Source organism: Lycorma delicatula, chromosome 1, assembly GCF_047948215.1.
Source record: "Lycorma delicatula isolate Av1 chromosome 1, ASM4794821v1, whole genome shotgun sequence".
Classification (NCBI taxonomy): domain Eukaryota; kingdom Metazoa; phylum Arthropoda; class Insecta; order Hemiptera; family Fulgoridae; genus Lycorma; species Lycorma delicatula.
In genome coordinates this window covers 216,753,207-216,778,686 of record NC_134455.1, presented here as the reverse complement: position 1 = coordinate 216,778,686, position 25,480 = coordinate 216,753,207, and the positions used below count along the sequence as shown (strand labels likewise).

Sequence of the window (25,480 nt, the reverse complement as noted above, 5' to 3'; positions counted from 1 at the left end):
TATAAAATTATATAGGTACTATAGAAAAAAGTATTACGGTACAATAACTATTTCTAAGCTCTCACTGTCACCTTTATTATTAACAAAACAATCTCAATTTGAGAGATTAACGTCGTTCATATTAACATTTCTTAATTGTATGTAACTAAACTGTGGAAGTTATAGATCAAGAAAATTTCATATACCAAAAAAGATGAAAAAATTGTGTTTTAGCCCAGTTTTCTGTCTATGTAAATGACAAGTTTCATACTGTTTAAACGATTTCTTAAGAAAATAATATGAAACAGAGTATATTTCAACCTTCTTTATATTATTTACCCATTTTTAGTCTGAAAAAGATACTAACAGTTCATAAATTAATTCTGTTAGCCTCACAACAGGATACCTCGCAAAAATTTACTATCGATACGAAATGCATGCTAAAAAATCGATTTTCTTTGACGTTCGAGAACATTGCTTCCGATGCGTTCCACTGGCAGATGGCAAAACGCTACCCTCAGGACTCGGTATGTAAATATACTTGCGGTTCTGTAAATATATGATCGTTATTCAGCTACTGTTAATGTTAGATTATGTTATGTGTTTTCAGTTTTAAATAGTGTGAGTAACCTGATAATATTTACGTTTTGTATATGCCGTACGTTTAGTATTAATGCTAGAAATTACCTATATTTTGTTTACATGTGTCGTTAGTTTGTTTACACAATGTGCCTCGTCTTGATTGAAGAAATTTATTTTCCTAGATAACTGAGAATTAAAAAATTCTACATAATTGCTTCTTTTATAATATCTAATAGCTCTGTATTATTAAACGTTTCTTCTAACTTAACGTTTGAAAGAGGAGTATGTTACAATTGAAAGGTAGTGGAGCATTGTTGTTACTATAAATTATCAACACAACCGAACTGCAGATTATTTCTAGTGTACGTGTTGTAAACTTGAATATTCCTTTCTTTTCAATAATATAGAAAATTAGTATTAATGTACCTTTCAAAGAACTTAACATGTTCCTGAATGACAATCTTCTTTATGAAAATATATTCTTACTGATATAACAGTGGTAAAGAAGATTTAGATTTAATGTAAAGGTTTTTAAGGTATTGCAGATTGACTGCTTAATACATATTTTAGGTTGCATAAGATGTAATTTCTTATAGGATTAAAGAAATGTTGCTCTAGCAGTTGAAAAAAATCATCTGTTATATCCGTTGTTACCAAGTGATTTTAAACTAACTTTTAACATGGTTGAAGATGTTTCAGTCTGGTCTTCAGGTAAATAAACCATTGCTAATTGCTTGGTTCCCACTAATGATTTTAGTAGTAAATTTATTGCCGGTAATGTATATGTTCACCCATCGGGATGGTCTAGTGGTTAACGCGTCTTCCCAAATCAGCTGATTTGGAAAGTCGAGAGTTACAGCAGTCAAGTCATAGTAAAGCCATTTATTTTTACACGGATTTGAATACTAGATCGTGGATACCGGTGTTCTTTGGTGGTTGGGTTTCAATTAACAACACATCTCAGGAATGGTCGAACTGAGAATGTACAAGACTACACTTCATTTACACTCATACATATCATCCTCATTCATCCTCTGAAGAATTATCTAAACGATAGTTACCGGAGGCTAAACAGGAAAAAAGAGGTAATGTATATGTTGGAAACCTTAGATTATAAATTTTCTTCAGATAATCAAACTTCCTTCATTTGTAATAAGATGAAACCGCATTGATTGAACAACTTAATTATTTACTAACCATGACATCATTATTAAACATTTATTTCGCTTGCCTGTATTCTCATCCAAAATTTAATATATTACTACACCTTTGAACTACTTCAAAACTGTGATTCCCAAACTGTGTGGCACAGCTCACATGGAGCTGTGGCCTCTTCACAGGGGTGCTGCAAAATATTATAAAAGCTTCATAATTAATTGAACCAAGACATTTATAATTATTAATTTAATGTTAATAAAATAAATAGTTTTATTTATTTCTAGTTACGAGTACTCATACTTTTACTTAGGGTAGGGCACCATGGAAAAATTTTAATTGAAGAGTGCTGCGACTTGGGGTCTATAGTACATGAAACTGGACTACCAGATATTTGTTGATGCTTGTAAATGTGATCCATGCAACTAATTTTTAGCAAAAGTTCTAACATTTATGTTATGACTTAATGTACCACAAAAAAAACTAAAAAAATTACAATATTCTCATTAAAAGTGTATTTTTTATAAACAGTATTACTCTGTTGATGGGTTTTTAAAAAAGCCCTAATACTAATTAGATACTCATGAATTTTCCACTTACCCATATGATGTGTGCTTAAATACCAAAATATAGACCAGTTTATATTAAAGCATTACAAAAATAATTTTATCCCCCATCAGTTTATTTATTTAAATAATAATTACTTGAAAATTGCTGATAATGTATATATATATATTTTTTTTTAATACTGCCATCACTGATAGGATGACATTAAAATAAAAGCTAATAGCAATATTTATATTATTTGTAGGTAATGACTGATCATAGCAATAATTTTAATATTATTATAGACCAGTGCTGTTTCTTATTCGTTAATCTTTTAAGTAATGTGGCTCAGATCAAGATTTTCCACAATTTCTCTTGATCCTTTCAGAAGAGTTCTAGAGCAGTTCCATTTATTAATTATGAAATATTATATCTTTCATTCCTGATCTGCGTAACATATATTAATTTACTAATCAAAATATATTTATTTATCCCTTTATGTTACAAAATATTTGATGGTTACTTGAGAAATAGAAAGAAGAATTGCTCTTAAGTGTCAATATTAAGTTTTCTTTTGCAGTGCCCCACTTTTAGCTTGTTGTATCTACAAGTTGCTGTACTGAGTAGTGTAGGTAGTTTTTTAAAGTGCAGCATTGAATTTTTTTTCTCTTCCTATTTTTTTCTTTTCCTAGTTCCCTATTTTTATGAATAAGAAGACAGAATTTTGCTTGAAAATCTGTAAATAATTTTTTTGTGCAATTAAATAAGCTTGTAGGAAGTCTTCCCTCCATAAAACAGATGTTATTCTGGATAACAGATGTTATTCATTTTAAGTATTCTGGAGATTGCTTTCTATTTAAAAACATACAATAAAATCTTTTTATATTATTTGTTTATTATGAAACCATTGAAATTCAATTTGTTCTCTACCTTGTTGTCTTTTATCGGAAGATAAGAAATGTGATTGAATATAAATAATTCTATGTCAGGGGGATGTTTATGAAAAGCACTCATCAGTTAATCAAGAATAAAGCCATTGTATTGAAAGTTCTAAATTAAAAATTAAATCTGTCTGTATTAAGTTTAATTTTAAATGAAATTTATATGATTATTTAGGATTCAGTAGCAACAGAAATAATTATGTTTATGTATGTTTAAACAATAGTTGTAGAAATTTTCAGATTCTCTTTTTTTAACCGTATTATTACATTTTTTATTTGCTTAATTACTGATAGAAAAACTGCTTTACATGCCGAGTAAATAAATGGCTGAATACATTTATTCTTCAAACATTTCTTAAAAAAATTATTATTAACTTGTATGTAGAAATGTGCTTGCATATGTTTTCTAACGTATTATTCAGCTCTTTGTCAGAGTTTTTGCCAGTGGTGCTGTTGTTAATGCCATCCATTTACGTATATATTTACCTGTGATCATGCTGTACTAAGAACCTAAATATACAGTTCTTATATAGGTTTAGTGATACGTGTACATCATCAGATAATTATCTTATTTGTTTTAAAACCACCACACATTTTTTGAGGGCAAATTCTCTTATCTTCATTTCCCTTCACATTAGCTTATATTGTTTTTGTTGTAATAGTACCTTGTTAAATTGTACATTTTAAGAAACATTATTTCCGGAATTGTCCCCATCACTTCTAGCTTGGACATTTTTTGACCAGCTGTCTTCAATTCTCTTTCTGATTTTATGTTTCACATATAATGAAATAGCACAATTACAAAACCCAGATTTTGTGCCTTTAAGCATGAACCATATTGAAAAATTTTGTTGATCCAGTAACTGCTGCATACACAACAAATCAAGTTACTATGACAAACCTTATTTACAACCTTCTTTGTCTTTTCGTGTGTTTGTGTGGTTCAGATTTTTTCAATCAACTGTCTGATCTGTTTTGTTAATTTTCTTTATCATAATAAAATCAGTTGTTTATTCTGTTGCTGTTTTTATGGAATTCTCATAATCACCTAAAGTTTATTTGCATTATTCGCTTTTGTGTTCCTCCTGTTTGATACTTGTGCTAACTTTGTCCTACTACTACTATTACTTTATATAAAGTATTGTTAACAATCCATTTCAATTTAAATTAAAACTCTCTTATTGCAAAGACCCCTTTTTACCAGTTATTTGATTTATACAGTTTTGATTTCTTTCCTAAGCCCAAAATATTTAATATTAAATAATGAAAAATGTAGAGATTTTTGCATTACCTGAAAAAATTTGTAATTCTTCATTATAAAGGTTATTTATATATGCTGTAAGAATACTTATAACTGTTTTTCTTCCTTACTAATAATAGAAGCTGCGTTTCTTTTTTCTAGGAATAACTGTCATGCCTAAAAAAAATATAGAAACAAAGATTATAAAGTTTGAAAAATGACTACAGAACTTGAAGATATCTACAGAATGCAAGGATTCCAGTTGCACAGTTATGATGTTGGGGAGACTGTAAACTCTCCTTTTCCAGCAAAGGAAGATTGCATTTACACAGCTTGCTACTGGTAAGATTGAAAAGAGTATTTTAATACATTAATTCTTGTACAGTTGGAGCCCAGTATATTGTTGGAATCCTTGGAAATGGCTTATGTTTAACAATAATTTGATTTTGTTATTCTGAATTCAAATTCTCATGCCTGTCTGAGTGTTTATTCAATATTTTTTTTCAAATTATGCTACACCTTTATGCTATATGCAAATATCAGATTAATGGTTTTTTCATGCCAGAAATTTTATTGTACTTATTTTTTTGTTTGCTTAATAAAAACAGACATTCTATTGAAATATTTCATCCAACTATGCAAATTTTTATCAATTTTCACTGTTACATAAAATAAAAAAATATAGAATATGTGCACATTTTGGTGGATGCTTCACCAAAGAATTCTATGTGAAGTAAACTGCATATATTTCCTAATGATCCAGAATCTTTTTGTGGAGAGTTCATTAATTGACCATTTTCAGGTCATTGAATGTTATCTTGACTGAATTTTTTTTTTTCATTTATTCTAACAGGATGCATTTCATTAAAAAAATTAATAAAATATAAATTAGAAGCACAAAATGTTAAAAAATATTTCTGTATGAAACATTTTTGAAACTTAAGACATCCTTCCTACAAATTTTTTTTTGTGATTAGCTCAGGAACATTTTAGCAAAAAACATCAAAGGATAAAAATTTAAGTAAACAGAATAACAAATCCTCTGTGTACCCGTACTTCATTAAAATAAAGTAGCTTAGTTTGCATCTTAGAAAAATTGAATTTAAATGAAAAAAAAAAAAATATCGATTTTAACAAAAACTTTCAAAGGACATCATAATTATAAAAATAGCTATATTATAAATATATAATATTTAAATAATAATAATAATAATATACAATGTTATAACTATTATATTTCACATGAGTATTAACATTATTGAAATTCCCAATAATGCAGTCAGTAATTCCCAATAATTCCCCGAAAGTCAACAATGCAGTCAATCTTTACTAAATAATTTCAATTAATTTTGTTTTTTATACTTATCATAATAATTGTAAACAGCTTTCTTTTCAAATTAAAAAATTATCATGACTTTGAATTTGGTTATTTGATATAAGTTGGCCTTTTTTCAATCTTGGGGGTGTTTGTGTTTTCCAGTGCATAGACTGTTGTTTCATCTTAACAGTTATATTAAAGATCCATGTTCAATAAACATGATATTTTTTTAAAAAGGTTGGGGGAGTCAGCTCCAAGTTAGAGCAATTTGTTAGTGCAAATTTTCTTGCAGCATTCTTTTTGCTCTGGTGTGAGAATCCCAGGGTCCATCTTGGGACAAACTTTCATACTGTGATCCTGATGCAAAATTCTCCATACATTGTTTGTTGATTTTCTTTATCATCCAGACATTGAGCCAATAGTCTTGAATAATCTTTAATTTTTTCTAAATTTTCTTCAGTTCTGAAAGTGGAAGGTCACCCCGAACCTTCATTATTAGCTATTTGTTGCAACATCCTTCACTAAATCTTTTATAGTGCCCAAACACAAATGTACAGAAATGCAGTCTTCCATGTAAGCCTCTGTAACTATTTAAAAATATTATGTTGGTATTTTGTTCAATTTTACTAAAAATTTCAAATTGACATGCTCATCTTAAACTTAGCATTATTACACCATGCAAAAAATACATAAAGACATTAAATGATGATTTTTAATCAAATGAACAGTCAAGCGTGTTGATGTTTGTCATGCAGGTTCAGACATATCCAAGACCTCTGTCAAAGAACTCACAATCTGTTCTCACTGCTTTAGCTATTAAGTAGAACCACAGTTAGTTAATACACATTTCATATTCAGCTGTCAATTAAAACATTAAATTTCCCAATAGAAATATTCAACTGTCATCATATTTATATTTATCATACACATTGCAACTTATTTAGGAACCTAAAACTATATATTGTTTTCACATAAAATAGATTGCAAATTTATTATATCCAAAAAAGATATGTTGCAGAAACTTACTCCACTCTAAAAACTACCATATGAAGCCTCCCGACCCATTAATATAGTAAAACTATATTAATGTAAACCAGTTACTATACAATTAATAATGCATTAGTTTTGCATTAGTTGCATAAAATAATGTAGCAATAAAATCTAGTTCTTTATCTTCTATGATTATATTAATGATGCAGGTGAAGTGTTGTCATAAGTTTGTTGTTTCCAGATTAAGATGATTCACATTGATTAGTTATACCATTCATCAGTAAACTATCTTCCTGATATACTTAATACAATAGATGACTTCTGTTGAAGTAAATTCTTTGCAAAGCAATAAACTCTTCACAGCTGTAGCTCCTTGCTGACTTAATAGACATTATCCTGAATTCTGCTAATTCAGTGAATTGTTAACCTTTAATTCATTATTGATATTTGCTTTCCTTAATTAGCAGAATTTAGTTTATCTTCAATCAGATTTTATTCAACATGTTTGACAGCCATTAAATAAGCAAAAACCTCATCAACATTTTTTTTAATAAAAAGTGTGTGGTATCATCATGAAAAGCAGTACAGGATTTTTGTTTGATAATGTTAAAATGTAAAAAATTATTTGAATAAAAAAAAATCATTACATAAGTTAATAGTATTTATTCATAAACGTTTATTGGAAAACTAATTCATTCATTTTATTTTATTTCTCATTTGCGATGTATTATCAAGAAGATGTGTTGTTCATACTTGTCAAATTGTGTAGCTACAATTACAATAGATGTAAGCAAGAAATTATACTTTTAAGTAATTGTATTTTAATAAAAAGGAGAAAGAAATAATATTTATCTAAACTTGATTTTTTCATTATATATGTATAAAGTCTAGCTGATTGTTTGTTAGAATGCAGACGTAGTATTACTGATTGCAAAAATAATTAAGAGATTTTAGAAGTTTGTAATAATGATACAAAATGAAAATGCTTGAGAAATATTACATTTATGATTATAAACAAAATTATGAACCACCTAATCACATTTGAAGATGATGTTTAATTAAAAGCATAATAAAATGCAATCTTAACGGTTGGCGGTAATGACATTAAAACAAAAGAAAATATGACATTTTAAACATTATAGCATTCCAGTACTGAACAGCAGAATTTGTGTATTTGTCCATAATATTTTAAAAATTATAAAACTAACATTTACAACAAATTCAAAATTCACAAATTATAAAAACTATGTATTTTAATGTAATTATAGAATTAAATACCACCTGAAGATGTGGGATCCTTGGAAAATCAATTCTTGGAATTAATTTGTTAGGTTTAACTTATCTATTTACTCTGTTTTGGTAGTAAGTTTAAATTTCATTTAAGATTTATTTTATCGTAAGTAAAGATTTTATTTATTATTATTGTGAACTCAATAGCCTGTATGATATTTCCTAACTATTTGAACTTTTATTCATTCAAATTTCCTCAGGTTCCATCAAGTTCAGATGAATAGGTTTGTACTACAAGTGTAACAGAGATTATTACAATAACTTTTATCTTCAGTAAAATAAAAAAATTCAACCAGTTTACATCAAACGTCTTTATTTTTATTTTTTTGTTATTTCTAAATTTACAATTGGTAAAATTAATTAAACTTAGCTTGATGACTTATATTTTATTTTGTATTTCAGAGAATTGTTTTTGTTATAATTTTTTGAATTTATTTTGTATACAAAAAAGAATATAGAGGTATTAATTTGTTATAATATCTCTTGGATGAGGTACACAGTTTTGATTTAAGGCTATGAAAGACCAAAAAGGACAGTTTTAGTTGTGTAAATAGCCGTAAATTGATGCCCTATTCTTCCTTGATACCACCATTAGCAAAGATGATTACTCCTGAACAGAAGAAAACCTTATTTGTTTTGCAGGTTCCTAAATCTGAATCTGTAGTTGCAGTTCAACATTCTATAGAAAGTTTAATTGTGATCCTCCAAGTGACAATAACATTTTTCGATATCATAATCAGTTTGAAATTACCAAATGTCTGTATAAAGGGAAGAGTATGAAGGTGTCTAAAGAAATGGTTGAACATGTTTAGGAGTCTTTCTTGAATAGTCCTAAAAAATTTGTTTGAAAGACTGGCTGTGAACTGACACTGTCAGTAATAACTGTGGAATGTTTTAAGAAAGCATTCCTTACAGACTATGCTGTGCATGCAAACTTCACAATCAAAATTTAGAAGTTTTCATTTAAATAACATGAAGAGTTACATTTTTGATTGTATTGTGTTTAGTGATGAATAAGATTCTATCTTTGTGAAAATTTAACACAAATAATATCATGTGCGAGGGTCAAAAATCTCCATGAAAAATTACAATTGAATGAGGGACTTCCCAAAATTAAATGTTTTCTATCTGTTATACTGACAACAAGTTTATGAGCTTTTCTTCTTTTTGCTGAAGAAAGGATAACAGGCGTTGCTTATTTGAATCTACATATTCAAATTCAAGAAAGAAAAGGAAATACTCTTTCCTCAAGTGCAACATTGACCAGATAAATTTATTTGGCAGCAAGGTGGTCCAACTCCTCAGTGGCATGACTGTGTACAGGACTGGTTAAATGATGTTTACTCCGGCCATATTTTGGTTAGCATGGACCCGATGACAGCTTTTTGTTGACCTACAAGGTCATCCAGTCTGACCCCATGTGATTTTTTCCTGCGGTTTTTATGAAAGATCTTAAGTATGTGCCTCAGCTTCTTGCTATTCTACCCAATTTGAGAAAATGGATTGAAGCAGTTGTCATTTCCATTATACCAGATAGCTGGTTAAAGTATGGGGTGATCTCTCTTATCACTTGGATATGTACTGTATGACAAAAGGTGCTCAAATTAAACACCTGTAGTGAAAACTGTAAGTGTTCTTTCATTTTATTTGCGATTCATTACTGTAAGTCGGAGTTAAGAGATATTAAATAACTTTAAAACCTTGTTATTCTTTTTTGTACACCTATTATTGTAAATGATTCTGCTTTCTTATTCTTGAGAAATTTATCAGTATATTTTGTTTTCTGTTTGTTTATTTTTAGTATAAAAGTTTTTGATTTGATTTGAAAGTTTGTGATCTGATCAGCCACAGTAACTGACCAAAATTTTATTTATTAATAAAATAATTTTTACGCACTTGAATAATATGTTATATTTGTACATTGCAGTGAAGAGAACATTTATAAACTCTGTGAAAAATTACAAGAGAGATCTAGTTATGCTGTTCAAAACAGTTATGTTGTGTTTGTTTCCAATGAATTAAAGAAAGTACCACTTTGGCACCAAAAAGCTGGTCATAATTCAGTCGGCTTAGTTGTCTGGGTAATAAATTGTATTTTATTATTTACCTTTTTTAATAAATTTTAAGTTGCATGGCTAGTTCCATAATAAACATTTTATTATTAAGGGAAATAATTCTATGAAATAATTTACTGTTTCAGATTTTGTTTGTTTCTGTCAATCTGTCATTTATAATGCTTATGAAATTAATGCAAAACATAAATAATATGGCTTGTGATATGGACTGTTCAGAAGTCAATCAGTGTAAGTCACTGATCTTCAGTTTTGAGATATTTAAGGTTTTACAAAAAGTGCTACAGAAAATTTACTAAATAAGATATAAAAGCATTTTATTTTACCACAGAGATATATTTAGTTTATTTATAAAATAATTGTTATAAAAAATTATCATAGACATAGATTTACAGAATACATTAAAAAGATGTGACTTACTTGTTCTGTCCACTGACAATTAAATTAACAGATATTGATCTGCATCAAGTAGAATGATCATTATAAAAGCTTATGATGATAATAGTTGTTGATAAGCCTAATACACTTGTAATAAAAATATTATACTCTACATTTCAATGAAATAAAAATATAAATATAATGTAAATCTAATCTAATCTTCTATCTAAAAAGTTTGAAGATTAGTATTAAGAAAGTTATTGTTTGAAAGATACTCAGTGAATTAAAAAAATAGAATGATTAACACAAAAATTAAAAACAAAACATATTCAAGTATTTTTATTAAAATTCAGAACGTTACAAAAAAATATATATTTAATCAGAAAATGTAAACAGGTTCAACATGTAGGAGTAAATCAGCTCATTTAACCATCAGACATGTCACTATTTCAACTATTATCACTACTTTGTAGCTGTAAAGATAATAAAGATGCAGGTGATCCACGAGTGTTTACATTATTTTCACTTTGGCTGGGAAGAGTTTTATAATATCTGTGGTATAGTGGACGAATAATATCTTTTTTATTTTTTTCTGTAACAGGTCTGAGCATCTCATAATGCTGATCTTGTTGAACTGATTTTTAAATCTAATGGTCTTCCTAATTTACCAACTTTCTTTAAAGAAATTTCTTCAAATGGAACTTCATGTTCAAGAGTTTCTTTGAACAGAATCACATCAGGACGCCCTTTTATATATCTTATCCATTTCATCTGTAACCACTTTATTTCCATTTTTTGTAATTTTTCTATTAGTAATAGCTTCTTCTAATGACTTTCTTTAAAGAAAATCTGACCTTTTCATTTCTGTGACAATAAAAGTTTTCTTTTTTTTATGTTTTACTATATTAATGCAGTCTCCAGGGCTATAAATGTTCTGCTCTTTCTTAGCTTTTGACTCAATTACCACAAAGTCTGCATCATTGGGCAGGTAGCTATGCCCTGATACAAGGAATTTCTGATCAATATGATTGGCTGATATCTCAGGATCTTGAACTAATTTTCATAAGGTTAAAGACATTTTTATATTACGGTTCTGCTCTGAACAACAATCTGAAAACATTTTTATAACTTTGTGATTAGATGCATGTTGCGTTTAAGTACTTTACAACAAATGAAGCTAGCTCTTGGGAACCTCTGAATCCTAAGATCTCATCCTACATGTACATGTAGCCAATATTATCATTAAAATTATGGCATCCAAAATCTCAAACTGCACGAATGTTTTCATCTATAATGCTGGTCTGAGGATGGTGATCGTGTTCCTGATTTTCCACTCGTTCTCGTCCTTCCTTGAACTTCTTATGCCAGGCAAACACACGGATTCTTGACAATGTTTATTCCCCGAACTGTGCAGTCAATCTCCAAAAAATTTCCATCACTTGAACTCCTTTATAAGCAAGAAATTTTATTATTATGGGTTGTCCAATGGAGGGGTGCACCTGTTGCTCCGACATTGTGAGCGTTACTGACAACTTGGTTGGGAGTGTGGAATGGCCAGCTCTCCCCACTCCTAATGACCCCCACCCAAGCACATTAGAAGCATGGACCCAGTCCTACCAACCATAGACTAAGGAACAAAAATCCTGTTTATATTTGATTTACCTTCATATTAGGGTGAATCTGCACCTTCAACTAGAATAGTTTATAAGTGGTTTCAAAATTTTCTAAATGGTCACATGAACAAAAGTGATGCTGAACATTCTGGATATTCTGTTGAGATCACTACTCCAAAAATTATTGATAAAAATCATGATATGGTGTTGGAAGAGTGAAGATGCATGAAATTGTTAGTAATGTGGGCATCTTGACTTAAAGGGTGCATAATATTTTGGATCAACACTTGAACATAAAAAAGCTATCTGCAAGGTTGGTGTCACAATTGCTCACAGATGACCAAACATGAAATCGTGTGACATATTCCATGAGTTTGTTACTTTTCAGCAAAATTCAGAGGATTTTAAGTGTGATTTCATCACTGTAAACAAGACATGGGTACACCACTACATGCCTGGGACCAAGGAATAAGCCAAACAATCAGCTGACAACAAGCCAAACAAGTAAACAACATGTTGTGAAAGATTGCCTAAGCAATCATAAATGTAAAAAATCCTCACAGAAGCATCATACACTAAGTCATTTAGATAAAATTTTGCAAGAGGCATTTGATGATTTAAGTGAGTGGAAACAGCACAAAAGAAGAGGTGTGCTATTGTGCTGGAAGTATATTTTGCGTCTTGACATTAGAGGAACCACTTCATGAAGCTGTGGCAATTCTTCTTGAAGAAAGTCCAAGTAGAACTCAGCATTTAAGCTGTCAGGTAATATGAATGGTCCAAAAAGCTAATTGTGAAGAAGGCCGCGTCAATGCATGGTAGGCCACACCATACATTGATGCTAAATCTGTATTGAAAATTGCCTTCCACCATTTCAATGAAGATTTACTTCTGCCCTGGGTTTACTTCAGACCATCTCCTGGGTGTAAATGTTGAACTGGTTGTTTACATAAAGATAAAACTTAATCGTACAAATCCATTAAAACCAGTAAATGCTTATAGTTATCTCCAGACATATAATACTAAATTTTTAAACTCAAAAATAAAAAGCTAACTTTCCCATATTGAAAAAATTAAAACAGTAGCCTTACCTGCTGTATGATTACTTTACATGCCTAGTCTTTTAATGGCATAGCTTTCCATTGGATTTTATGTATACGAGGTGCGACAATAAAGTAATAAGACTGATTTTTCTTTGCAAGATGTGGCAACCCTGCAGCTTGCGTAGGCACACCATCTTTGACCTTGGTCTATAAGCTACTTCTAGTCCAAGCGGCACATTGATGCAACTGCTCGGTCGTGAGTTGTGCTGTAATAAGTGAACACATGTTTGTGTCTCTCGTCGCAGAAATGAAACCGCAAAATATTGCGCAACGGTATGCCATTTCTTTTTGCGTTAAATTGGGTGAAAACATGACGACAACTTATGGTAAGCTTCAGAAGGCTTTTGGTGAGGAGGTTATGTCAGGAGCTCAAGTTTTTCGGAGGCATAAAATTTTTAGTGAAGGCAGAATGAATGTTGAAGATGAAGACCGCAGTGGACGACTATCAACTTCACGGACAGATGTCAACTTGACCAGGGTGCATGGAATCGTACGATCTGATCGAAGATTATCCGAGAAAATGATTGCAGAAGAACTAAACATCAATCGAGAAACGGTTCGTCTAATATTAACTGAAGATCTTGGTATGAAAAAGATTTGTTTAAAAATGGTCCCCAAAATCTCACAAAACAACAGCGAGAAATACGGAAAAATGTGGCAGCCGATCTGTTAGAGCAAACAGAAATCAATCTAGATTTGTTGAGCCGTGTTATCACTGGTGATGAAGGTTGGTTTTTTCAATACGATCCAGAGACAAAACGCCAAAGTTCGCAATGGTGCTCAAAGGGATCACCCAGACCAAAAAAAGCTTGCATGTCAAAATCAAAAGTGAAATGCATGCTTGTGTGCTTCTTCGATTCCAAGGGAATTGTTCATAAAGAGTGGGTGGCTTCCTGGAGAAACAGTTAACCAATATTTCTACAAATAAATTTTTGAAAGACTTCGTAAACAAGTTCTTCGTGTCCGTGCCAACATTGCTGATAATTGGATTCTGCATCACAATAATGCGCCATCCCATACTGCTCTGTCAGTACAGCAATTTTTAACCTCAAAACAAATTTCAGTACTACCACAGCCACCTTATTCACCAGATATCGCTCCGTACGACTTTTTTCTATTTTCTAGAGTCAAAATGGCAGTCAAAGGACACCATTTTCAAACAACACAAGATGTCCAAAAAGCTGTGACGAGGGTCTTGGAGGATACTACAGAAGATGAGTTCCAGAAATGTTACCATCAATGGCAGAAGCGCTGGAATAAGTGTGTACAATCAGAGGGGAACTACTTTGAAGGAGACAACACTAAACATGACTAAAACGGTAAGCAACATTTTTTTTCACATCAGTCTCATTACTTTATTGTCGCACCTCGTATACCCACTGGGTTAGTTGAGTGGTAAACGAACATATCTTCACAAATCAGCTGATTTTGAAGTCGAGATTTCCAAAATTCAAATCCTAGTAAAGACAGTTACTTTTGTACATATTTGAATACTAGATTGCAGATACCGGTGTTCTTTGGTGGTTGGGTTTCAATTAACCACACATCTCAGAAATGGTCGAGTACGCAAGTCTACATCATATACACACTCATACATTTCATCCTCTGAAGTAATGTCTGATGGTAATTCCCGGAAGCTAAACAGGAAAAAAAAAGAAGATTTTATGTATATATATTTCTACAAATCTTTGTAGCAGATAACTTCACACAGAAGTGCTCATCAGGATGACCCCCAGTCACTTGCAATCAAGCCTCGGTGGTCACTCTGCCAACCACCAGTAGAGTGGTAGCATCTTGGCTTTTCATCCAGAGGTCCTGGGTTTGAATCCTAGTTCAGTATGATATCTTATGTATGTTACAAAATTTCTGTTTCATTTTCCCATGGCACAAGCTTTCAGCTTATTTGGTAAATTGATCTTCAAAGAAGAAAAGAAAAAGGTCTCATGTTGCCGAATTTAGGAACATTCTATGTTACTTTTAACCATATAATTTTCAAAAATGACCTATATTTTTTTAGGTTTATTTAATAAAAAAAAAACCAGAATCTGCATGAATTCATAATCTCTGACTTAATATTGAAAGAATTTACCTTTTTTTAAGTTTATAATAACTTGTTAAAAAATTTGACTGACTTTATTTTTTATTCTTTATTTTGTGATTTCTATGTTTCTTTCATTTTCCCTTTAGTTGCTGTATTCGAAATGATTGGCTCATAGTTTTGATTAATTTATGTAATTAATTAAATTATTTGCTTGTTTACAGGATTATCATGTTTTTCTGGTGTATCAACAATCAAATAATTGTCTTGTGTATGATTTTGATACTATGCTGCCATTTCCAACACCATTTTATCATTATCTTTCTAAAACATTTAGATCCGACAAGAATTTAAAACCAGATTTCTACAGGTAAAGTTAACAGACATTCTATGTAACTGTGATAATTATGTTATTAGATTGTAGAAAGCAAAAGCAAGATAATTTATACCGACTCCATACCTATTTTCAGAACATAATAAATAAATTTATATTATATTACTTAATAGTAATACATGTAATGTAATGATATACATGGATAGGGATTGCTAATTGCTATTTTATACATGGATAGAATTCTATTACATTTACATGTTATAGAAATGATATTTGTAATAATTTTTATTAACTGACATGTGATAAGCATAAACCTTGGGTCTTTGACCTGTTCTTATTTTTGCAACTGATATTAATAACTCAATTATATTCACTAATCTTTGAATTCATATTTTATTTATTTACTGATGTATATACTTTTATAATAATTAATTTCAAATTTTAAAATTCATAATTCTTTTCTATTCAGACTTATACGAATAATATATTGTAAAGCAACACTTGTTGCTATGATGATTTTAACATTTAGTTATATAAGACCTAATTTATATCTGGTTATTAATTTTTTTTAGATTTAATTTAAATGTTTAATAGTTTTCTCCAAATTTTTAATGTTAAGTTTGTGAACTCAAAAATAAAAAGTTAACTTTCCAGTATTGAAAAGATTAGAATAGTAGGCGGCTTACCTATGTGATTACTTTACACTCGTCTTTCAATGCTTCCCAGTTCCCAGCTTCCCAGTTCTCTGTTGCATTCACTAACTTGCTATAAACGCTGTAATGTTCATGTCTCCTAAAATATTATGAAATATATGATCAAGCATAATGTTTAATTTTACATAAGTCATGTTTACTCAGTTGGCTTTAGGCAATGTATATTTATATTAGAAAACTCAACAACACTTCATATTCACAATTATTCAGACGTAAAAAAAAGAAGTTTTTTGGTGCCTTGAATTTTAGTACTGATTTTAAGTGTATTTGTTGTGCTGGATCTAAATATGAAATCTGTTTTTCTCTATCAGCTACACTTTTTTTAGATACAGCATACCTGTCGGTGAATGGTTGTATTATTCGATACATTAAAATACGGCTAACGTAAAATTTATATTAGTACTGGTTCCTGTATATTTCCCCTATTGTCAACCTCCTTTTTACAACAAACTATAAGCTAACTTTATTTTACTTGTTATTAAATCATATTTATAAAATAACCCTAAATATTAACCATGAGCACGGGGTTACTTATATGTAACTACTTTTTCAACCCTCTGCTCCACAGGGCTACACGTACAGGGAAACACCACTCTTCTAACCAGTGTCGATAATTTGTTCAGTAAACTCCAATTAATTTTAGAGAAATTCATCCTCTGAAGTAATGTCTGATGGTAATTCCCGGAAGCTGAACAGGAAAAAAAGTAGATTTTATGTATATATATTTCTACAAATCTTTGTAACAGATAACTTGTGTACTTATGTATAAGTTTTATATACAATATGAGATGACTTTGGCATCTCATATTGTACATAAAACTTATACAGAATACTTGAAACAATGGACAACTGGAAAAGGGAAAAATCTTAAATTCATTGTACATATGGTTTGGAGAGAACCCAGAAACCACATTGAAGACTGTTATTTCTGCATAGTACATTTTATGCGAATCGATTGAAACAACCACAGCAAGTGGACATATCCTGATTTAGCCTTTGCAAGATGCCCAGTTCCTCACTTAGTTGAAGTACCTATTCCAACATTTCACCAGCTACCAGAATTCTGTGAGGATGAACTTCATATTTCTGACCCCTCTTTTGACACAAATCAAGGAAGCAGCAGTGATTATGAGGGAGCTTTGTCAATGTTTCAACTGAGCTGAATTAAACGACCTTGTCAAAGATCTCAATTTTTCATAAGAAACTTCTGAATTATTTGCTTCCAGGTTGAACAATAAGAATTTACTGAAACATAGAACCAAAATCACTTTCTACTGTACAAGGGAAAAAGATTTGCTACCATTCTTCACTCGAAGAATACAATCTTATATTCTGGTAAGATGTTAGAGGATTCTTACAAATAATGGGTCTTCCTAAATATTTTCCAGATGATTGGCACCTGTTTATTGACAGCTCTAAGCAAAGTTTGAAATATGTTCTACACAATGGCAACAAATATCAATCAATACTGATTGTTCACTCAACAAAAATGAAAGAAGAATATGTCACCATAGGTTTCATCATGAAGAAAATCAATGTGTAATTTGTGTGGACTAAAAAATTCTAAAAAATATTTCCATTATTTACACTGAAATAATGGAAGTGTAATGACAAAACTTTCTTAATTATTACTTTGTATTTTATTTCCTTATTTTATAGAAATGGTAATACAATAACTTGAATAGTTTATAAAAGGTGTTAAAAATGACCTCCTCCAACATCAATACACTGCACATGTTTCAATTTGTTTTCAAATTCTTTAACCAGCTGATGTGCTGGAATGTCGTTATTGCAGTTTTTAGTTCATCAATCATGCGTGGTCTGTTGCACTGCTTATTTCGCTGCCCTCCCATAGAAAGTAATCAGGAGAGTCAAATTGAGCAATCTTGCAGGCCACAAACTCCTCAAAATGATTCATTCACCAAAGACATTTTTTTAAAAAGTCATTGACCTGTTTGTTAGCTGCATGCGCTGTGATGTCATCTTGTTAGAACCATTGTGAGAAATTTCCACTTCTGTTAACCGACTAATGAAGTTTGTTAAAACAGCACAATAATGACCACTATTATATTTTCAAAAAAGATTGTAACCACAGTGCATGTTCTGCTCACATCAACCTAGACTCCAGTTTTTGCTTCATGTAAAGATTGTTCGTGTAATTCATTGGGTTAGTTGTTTATCATAATCGTACATTTTGTGAATAATGTACCTTCCCAGATGAAACTACGCTTCATATGTAGAAAATGTAATGTCAAGGATACGTACAGAATTTTGGTCAATAAAATGTTTAAACCATTGACAATAATTTAGTCTTTTGTAATGATCTGTAGATTTCAGTTCTTGAACACACATTACTTTATAGAGGAAAAGTTTGAGTTCTTTTGTTACAGCTTTATGTGCAGTAGCAAGTCCGATATTTTGCTGCTGTGCTAACTTACATTGACTTTGATGAACTTTCGGCCATAGCATTCAAAATATCAAGCAGCTTCTGTTCGTTTAGTTTAGGTGGTCTTCCACTTCTTCATCATCTTCAACAGAGCCTATTGCCTGAAATTTTTCGATAAGACTTCAAACTGCATTGCGGTGAGAAGCAGGAGTATTTGAAAACTTTTCAGAAAACTTGTGCTTTACTAAATCAGTATATTTTTCACCTTAATGAAAGACGTGTTCAACAAGAAAAATGCACTCCTCTACTGAAAGAACCATTATGTTTCTCGTAACTATTGATTCTGATAAACAAAATAATACTAAACAAAACAAAGCATGTTCAATCTTAACTCAACAACTGACGTCTTGGTTTATTACTGAGCAATGCTCAACAACCCACAGGGCAACCAACTTAATGCCATATAATTCTAAAGCATACTGCACAGTACTTTCCAAACATGCTGTACATTTAACCAATCAGATGACTGAAAAAAAAAAATTTTTTGTTGTCTATAAGAACTGCATTATTGTTTTATTTATTTTAGTTTCATTTTTAGTTATATTTAATTTTACTAATTCTTCTATATATTAATGATTGCCTTCAGCCATCTAGTGTACATTAATTTTAGATTTTCTAATTTTTTTTATATAGTTCTAGAATATCTCTTTGGGACTTTATTTTTAAAGCCATTCAGCATAACGCACTTTTTATAAGGAAAGTTAACACACATTTTTAAAAATAATATTTTGTATAATATACAAGGTTCTGGTGATTATTATTGTTTCATAATATTATTTGAATGACTGATGGAAATAAACTTTTTATTTCATAATTTGTCTTTAATATGATAATTGTACATGTTGTTTATCTTTTTTATTTACTGCTTACTTTTTTATCAGGAAATTTAGGGTTATAGATGGCCCAACCTACTTGAACAAATTTGCTTCTGATCGTCGGCACATGATAACAGATGGAATGTGGCTCAAAGAACCTCCTAGTTATCTACCTATATCTACTCCTGGTTTGTAATTCTAATTTTTCATGCATAGCTTATAATTTATAGCATTTCATTTATATGCTTTCATGTAGTTTATCACACTTTCTTTTTTGTAAGATTGTACACTATGATTTTGAAAGGTTCTTATATCTCAAATCATTCTACAATCTGAGAGACAGATTGTCACAGCATACCAGTGGTTCAGGTCTAATTTTACAACTGTTGAACAGATGAATAGTATTTTACTTTGGTAAATTAATTTATTAAATTAATAAAGATGATCATTTGACATAGAAAGCTTCTGTTCATCATATTTGTTCATAAAGTGAAAGACAAGGCCTAACTGATACCATATATCTCATCAGTGAAACGAAACAAAAAATTAATTCATAGTTCATTTTACTTTATTTTTTTAATTAAATAATGTGCAACACCCATAATAATCAAAATGATTAACCTGTTTTCTAGCTATTAATAAAAATGTAAAGCATTTGTTTTTTGATTTAAGTTAATTTTCAAAACTTTTCCATGTAATTACTACAAAAGGAAACTTCCTTTGGAATAGATATTCTCGCATATTATTTTTGTACGAAAGGAAACTTTCTTTGGAATAGATATTCTCACATATTATTTTTGTACATTAGCAAAGTTTTATGCCAGACTTTCAAAAGTAATTTAATTATCAAAACTCATAGCAATTTTGCTATGCGTTTTAAGTTCTGTTATACTTATATTGATCGTAGTAAGGAAATGCTGGATGAGATTCTAGTGTTTTCAGAATATTTCCATGAAGGAGTGTGGAACATTTTGCTTCCTGGTTTCTACAAAGTTTACCAACTGGGTACAGTGAAGATTAGTTTTTATAATAGCATACTCGGCAGTTAATCTTTTTCTCTTATATGGCGGCAGATCAAACAGATATTATTACGTATGACAGTAACTATTATTGGAAATAGAATTGCAAAAAAAGGTTGATTCCAAAATAATTTCCAGTAGTAATAATCATTATTATAATAATTTTTATTAAAGTTTTTAAAATTAAAAAATTATAGTTTTCATTATGAAATTGATATATCACATATACATTTATTTAAAATATATTATGGATACCCTGTTTTTGTTTATCATTTTATTATGGAAATTCATATACTATGATATATTTTATGTATATTTATATTTCATCTGTCAAATAAAAAAAAAATATTTCATCATAGGTTCTTTGTCATGTTTTATTTTGTCTAAAAATTATGACTACTTTTCAGTTGGGAAAGAAAAACAGACTACAATTCTACGTAATTATAGGTTAACTTAAAATGGTAGTAACGATAAAATACTGGTAGAGTCCAATTAATTTTTTTTTTTAATAATTATTACATTTAATTTTTATTTTTCTTAATCCTCCTACTTAATGAAAAACTATTGTTTACATCACACAAGTAATGTTAATGATAACAATAGTTTAAATAAATTTAAATTTATTATACTTATCATTTTTTGTAAATAGGTAGGATTATCATTATATATTTTGACATGTACAGGTTCTATAACTAGTAATTGTATAATAATAATCATTACTATGTGGCAAATTTTAACCGTATGGCACTAAATTCTGTATTTTTAATTATATATTTATTGATAAAACAAACATTTTTATTAGATAAAATAATTTATTTTTTGTTTTGTTGCAGAATGTAAACATAATTTGGAGAGTTTTATTTCAATGTCTGCAGATGAAGGGTATGGAGAAGTTTTAACATTAGCTCAGTTCTGCAAGCGTTTTGCAAAATCATCAGAAACAGTTAGTTTAAATGATTTACAGTTGATGTTATGAGAGACATAGTAATTAAAGAATATAAATTTTTCTTAAACAATTCTATTTAATAAATTATTTATTTATGTTAAATTATTTTTATTGTAAATACTAATGTTAGTAAATATTGCAGTGATGAAAGTATAAAGGATAGATATAAACTTAAATATGCAATGTAAGACCCAACTGATATGGGAATGGATATTGTGAATTCTTACATCAGATTTATAATTTTTGCTTTTTAAAAAAGTTCTAAAATTTGTTACCTGCTGTACCAGACATGTATCATTTTAATTTTTATATCTGTTTATAGAGATTTTCTTTTTCTTTTAAGTAAAACATTTTGGCTAACTGTGTGTTTTTATCTTTTTTACCACGTTTCTAATGGGAAACTGAAAAATTTTATATTACATTACTTCTTGAGTAGACCATATTGGGGTAGCCCTCTATTAATCCACTGCCATCATCGGTGAAGTCACTGCCCCAGTAGTGACTTAGTGTTCACATCCACACCAATTAGGATTGGACTGATACCAGAGAATTGTAGGATTTTATCCCAGACCTCAAGATGACGATCAGCAGGGTCTCTATACTGAAAGCACGACCTTGCAACATATAGATGCAAGTTCTGAACATCCACAAGACAACATGATTATTAGAGAGCTGTCGAATGAAGACGCAATCTATTTCCCTTCTACACACAACAGCAGACATGCTATTAGAACCACAATCACTTCCTAGAAGAAAAACCTGGTAGTTCTCCGGTCACAATGTATGGATGCTGCAATAAAACAACAAACATCCAACCCTCTACAAAGAGTGACTTCACTGAGCTCAATCTGAACAATAAGCACCCTGTGAATTTAACTGCTCAAATTTAATCATTTAACGCTAAAGAATTCAAGTACATAGTGACAGCCCTCAAATAAAAACCACATTTCTTGCAATTCACATAGTGCTTGGACTCCTTCCGAACACGCTTGCAATTAGCACAAGTCGGACCCTTCGACTTCTTTGCACATGCATCACGCTTGTGACCCTCATAACCACAATGAACACAGACTGCAGGATGATTACAGAACTTGTGATGTATGGTCTTATGACCATACCTGCAGCACTTGAAGCGCCACTGACATCTAAAAACTCTTTGACTTTACACAAAAAAATTCTACAAACAATCTGCCCTTGTCGACAAAGCTTTGGAAAAGAGTCGAACTAACTTCAAAAATTCTGTGGTAGCACTCAGCCTTGTGCTAACCCAATTTGAATAATAGTCAACACTCGGACTTGAAGTTGTCATCAGTAATCTGAGTGTTTTGCTCACTCTTCCTCAGATAATCGTTGATCTATGTCATACACAATAATCCTTGGGTGCCTCTTGTGTTTAGGGTCAATTTTCATATAGGGACTACCAACCTTGACTGCGTCTGAGATGTGACCTGGGCAGTATCTGTCATCAGCAATGATGACTAACCCCTAATTTGTTTCTTTTATATTTTGAATTTTCAGGCTTGACCTCTTTTGTTTAAGGATGATCTGAAACGCGTCCATCTCTTTTGTAGTCTTAGTAGCTGTCCCCTCTTTTAGGTTAATGAACAAAATTTCAGGCTGTTTCCGGGACAAACTAGCCTCCTGCTTTTCTTTTAATACCTTAGCGTACCATTTACACTGAGGCACTGCCAACTGTAGAACTGGAAGAGGGGCGGGAACGGTCTCCCGTGCCTCCACCTCTCTAACCTCAGGTGGCTTAGCAGCCAACCTCTCATAACTTGCAACCAGAGCATCAAAAAATGATCTTAACTTCTTTATCTTAGGAGTAACCTTACCCCGAATATTCAAACCACTACTCTTTGGGTTTACAAGAAATTCTATCAGAGAATCAAACTTTTCCTCAAACGCTCTCATTAAAGAAATTATACAGCCATGGCCAACCATTTTATTAAACTCAATAATTGTTTAAACACTGGGCATTGCGACACCCCAGAAGTCCCTGGCCAGTGTGACCTCCTTCCCTGAGCAGGCAGAGGAGTCATCAAGTCTAGCTTTAGTAATTGCCTGTGGAGTCTTACCTCGCCTGGACCTGCACAAACTCTTCTTCCCTTCAGTGTGGCATTATTTTTCATATAAAGGAAAAACTTAACTAAATGAAAATAAAAATAAGATAATACTTTGTTTACCGACTTAGGGAAACAAAAACCAACCAATAGCAACACCGCTGACAAAGAGATTGGCCAATAGCAAGCCACCCGTTTAAACAAGATGGTTGCCGATGGCAACACCATCTAAAGTAAACTCAGAATATAATAAAAATGTAAATAATAAATGCCAGAGACTGAACAACTGCAGAATAATAGAATAACAGCAAAAATACTCTTAATAAAGAAATAGCAGTCCACCACTTTGAAAGTGGTATAAATAAATAAAACCGCTACCAAGCTAGCCTAGATAGCCAGTTAGGCTACCTACGCAACTAAATATATTAATATTCAAACTCAACATGGGTACAAGACTTATTACTGCAAAATCATAACGAAATATATTCTGCTGACAGTTAACTAGAAAATCGCAATTTCCTTGGGTTAGAGATGTGGTTCATGCATGATTGGGCATCTCCTTATTTTTCTAATAATGTAAATGATCATTTAAATAATACATATGGTAGACAATGGATCAGTCATGGCCACCACGATCTCCCAACCTCAGGCCATCAATTTTTTTTGTTAGGGTTGGATGAAGTCAGCAATTCAAAATGAATTAACACACAAGAGTAACTAAAGAATTGCAAAATAGAAGCTGTAGAAATTATTAAGAATACTCAATGTTATGAGACACAAGAAAAGAATGGATTCATCAAGCAACATCATGTATTGAACAAAGCGGGAGTCACTTCGAGCAATTTTGAAGGTAATTGATAACATCTTCACTAATTTTTAATGTCTTCCCATTGTTTTCAAAGCTAAATTACACTTTATGTTGAAAGCTGTTTCTAACCTATGGACAAATTAGTTATTTCATGCTGTTAAATTTTTTTTCACAATTCAGTCAGTTTTGTTTGTTTAATAAAGTTAAATTTTAATATCCTGTAGTCAGTCTTATATTAAGTAAATTTACATGAATATTTTCACAATTATTACTCTGTTAGTTTTAATGGTGTTGTAAAACACAAAAACTGGTGGTAAAAAATTAACATTTTAGGATTTAACGTAAGAAAACTTTGCTAAATGATTTTGTATTTTTTTTCAATTAGAAGTGTAGAAAATTTAATTTTGAAAATATTCATGTAAATTTACTTAATATAAGACTGACTACAGGATATTAAAATTTAACTTTATTAAAAAAACAAAACTGACTGAATTGTGAAAAAAAATTTAACAGCATGAAATAACTAATTTGTCCATAGGTTAGAAACAGCTTTCAACATATTTTCTACACTTCTAATTGAAAAAAATACAAAATCATTTAGCAAAGTTTTCTTACGTTAAATCCTAAAATGTTAATTTTTTACCACCAGTTTTTGTGTTTTACAACACCATTAAAACTAACAGAGTTTTATGAAGTCAGAGTTGTTCTGGGACCCTTTTTTAAATATTTTCAGGTCAAAAACCATAATAAATAACTAAATTTGCGTCTTCCCAGAATTTCAACTGCTAACAAAGTGTTTTCAGGCCTATGTTTATATTTTTCCTATTTTTAGCTATACAATCAGTTCCCAAGAGATTGCAGTGTAATTTTGAAACATATAAGTTAAAATATAGGTCTTACAATGATTAACAAAGTATTTGTCAACAACTATAGAACTGTTAATTTTTAAATATGAAAATAGTAAACAACACATAATTTGTACTGCCATATCCCAGAAAAGTGATAACTGTGTGTGTGTGTGTAGTGGGTTTGGAAAGGTATTGTTCATAACAAGCTGCAGCTGCCTGATGAAATGATTAATTTTAAACACT

The 25,480-nt window shown here is 30.6% G+C and overlaps 1 protein-coding gene across 3 annotated transcripts; it reads left to right on the top strand.

Moving 5' to 3' along the window:
- Positions 1 to 355: 355 nt before the first annotated feature.
- Positions 356 to 21,879, top strand: tun (N-terminal glutamine amidase tungus). Of its 3 annotated transcripts, none has more exons than XM_075372321.1 (6): positions 356 to 506; positions 4,606 to 4,785; positions 9,969 to 10,122; positions 15,470 to 15,615; positions 19,620 to 19,741; positions 21,406 to 21,879. In XM_075372321.1, the coding sequence occupies exons 2-6, from the start codon at positions 4,661 to 4,663 to the stop codon at positions 21,546 to 21,548; spliced, it is 690 nt and encodes a 229-aa protein (XP_075228436.1). In that variant the 5' UTR covers positions 356 to 506; positions 4,606 to 4,660; the 3' UTR covers positions 21,549 to 21,879. The 3 variants fall into 3 exon arrangements, with proteins under 3 accessions (XP_075228436.1, XP_075228437.1, XP_075228447.1); XM_075372322.1 differs by having other exon boundaries at positions 461 to 600; XM_075372332.1 differs by lacking the exon at positions 356 to 506 and adding an exon at positions 903 to 923.
- Positions 21,880 to 25,480: the final 3,601 nt, after the last annotated feature.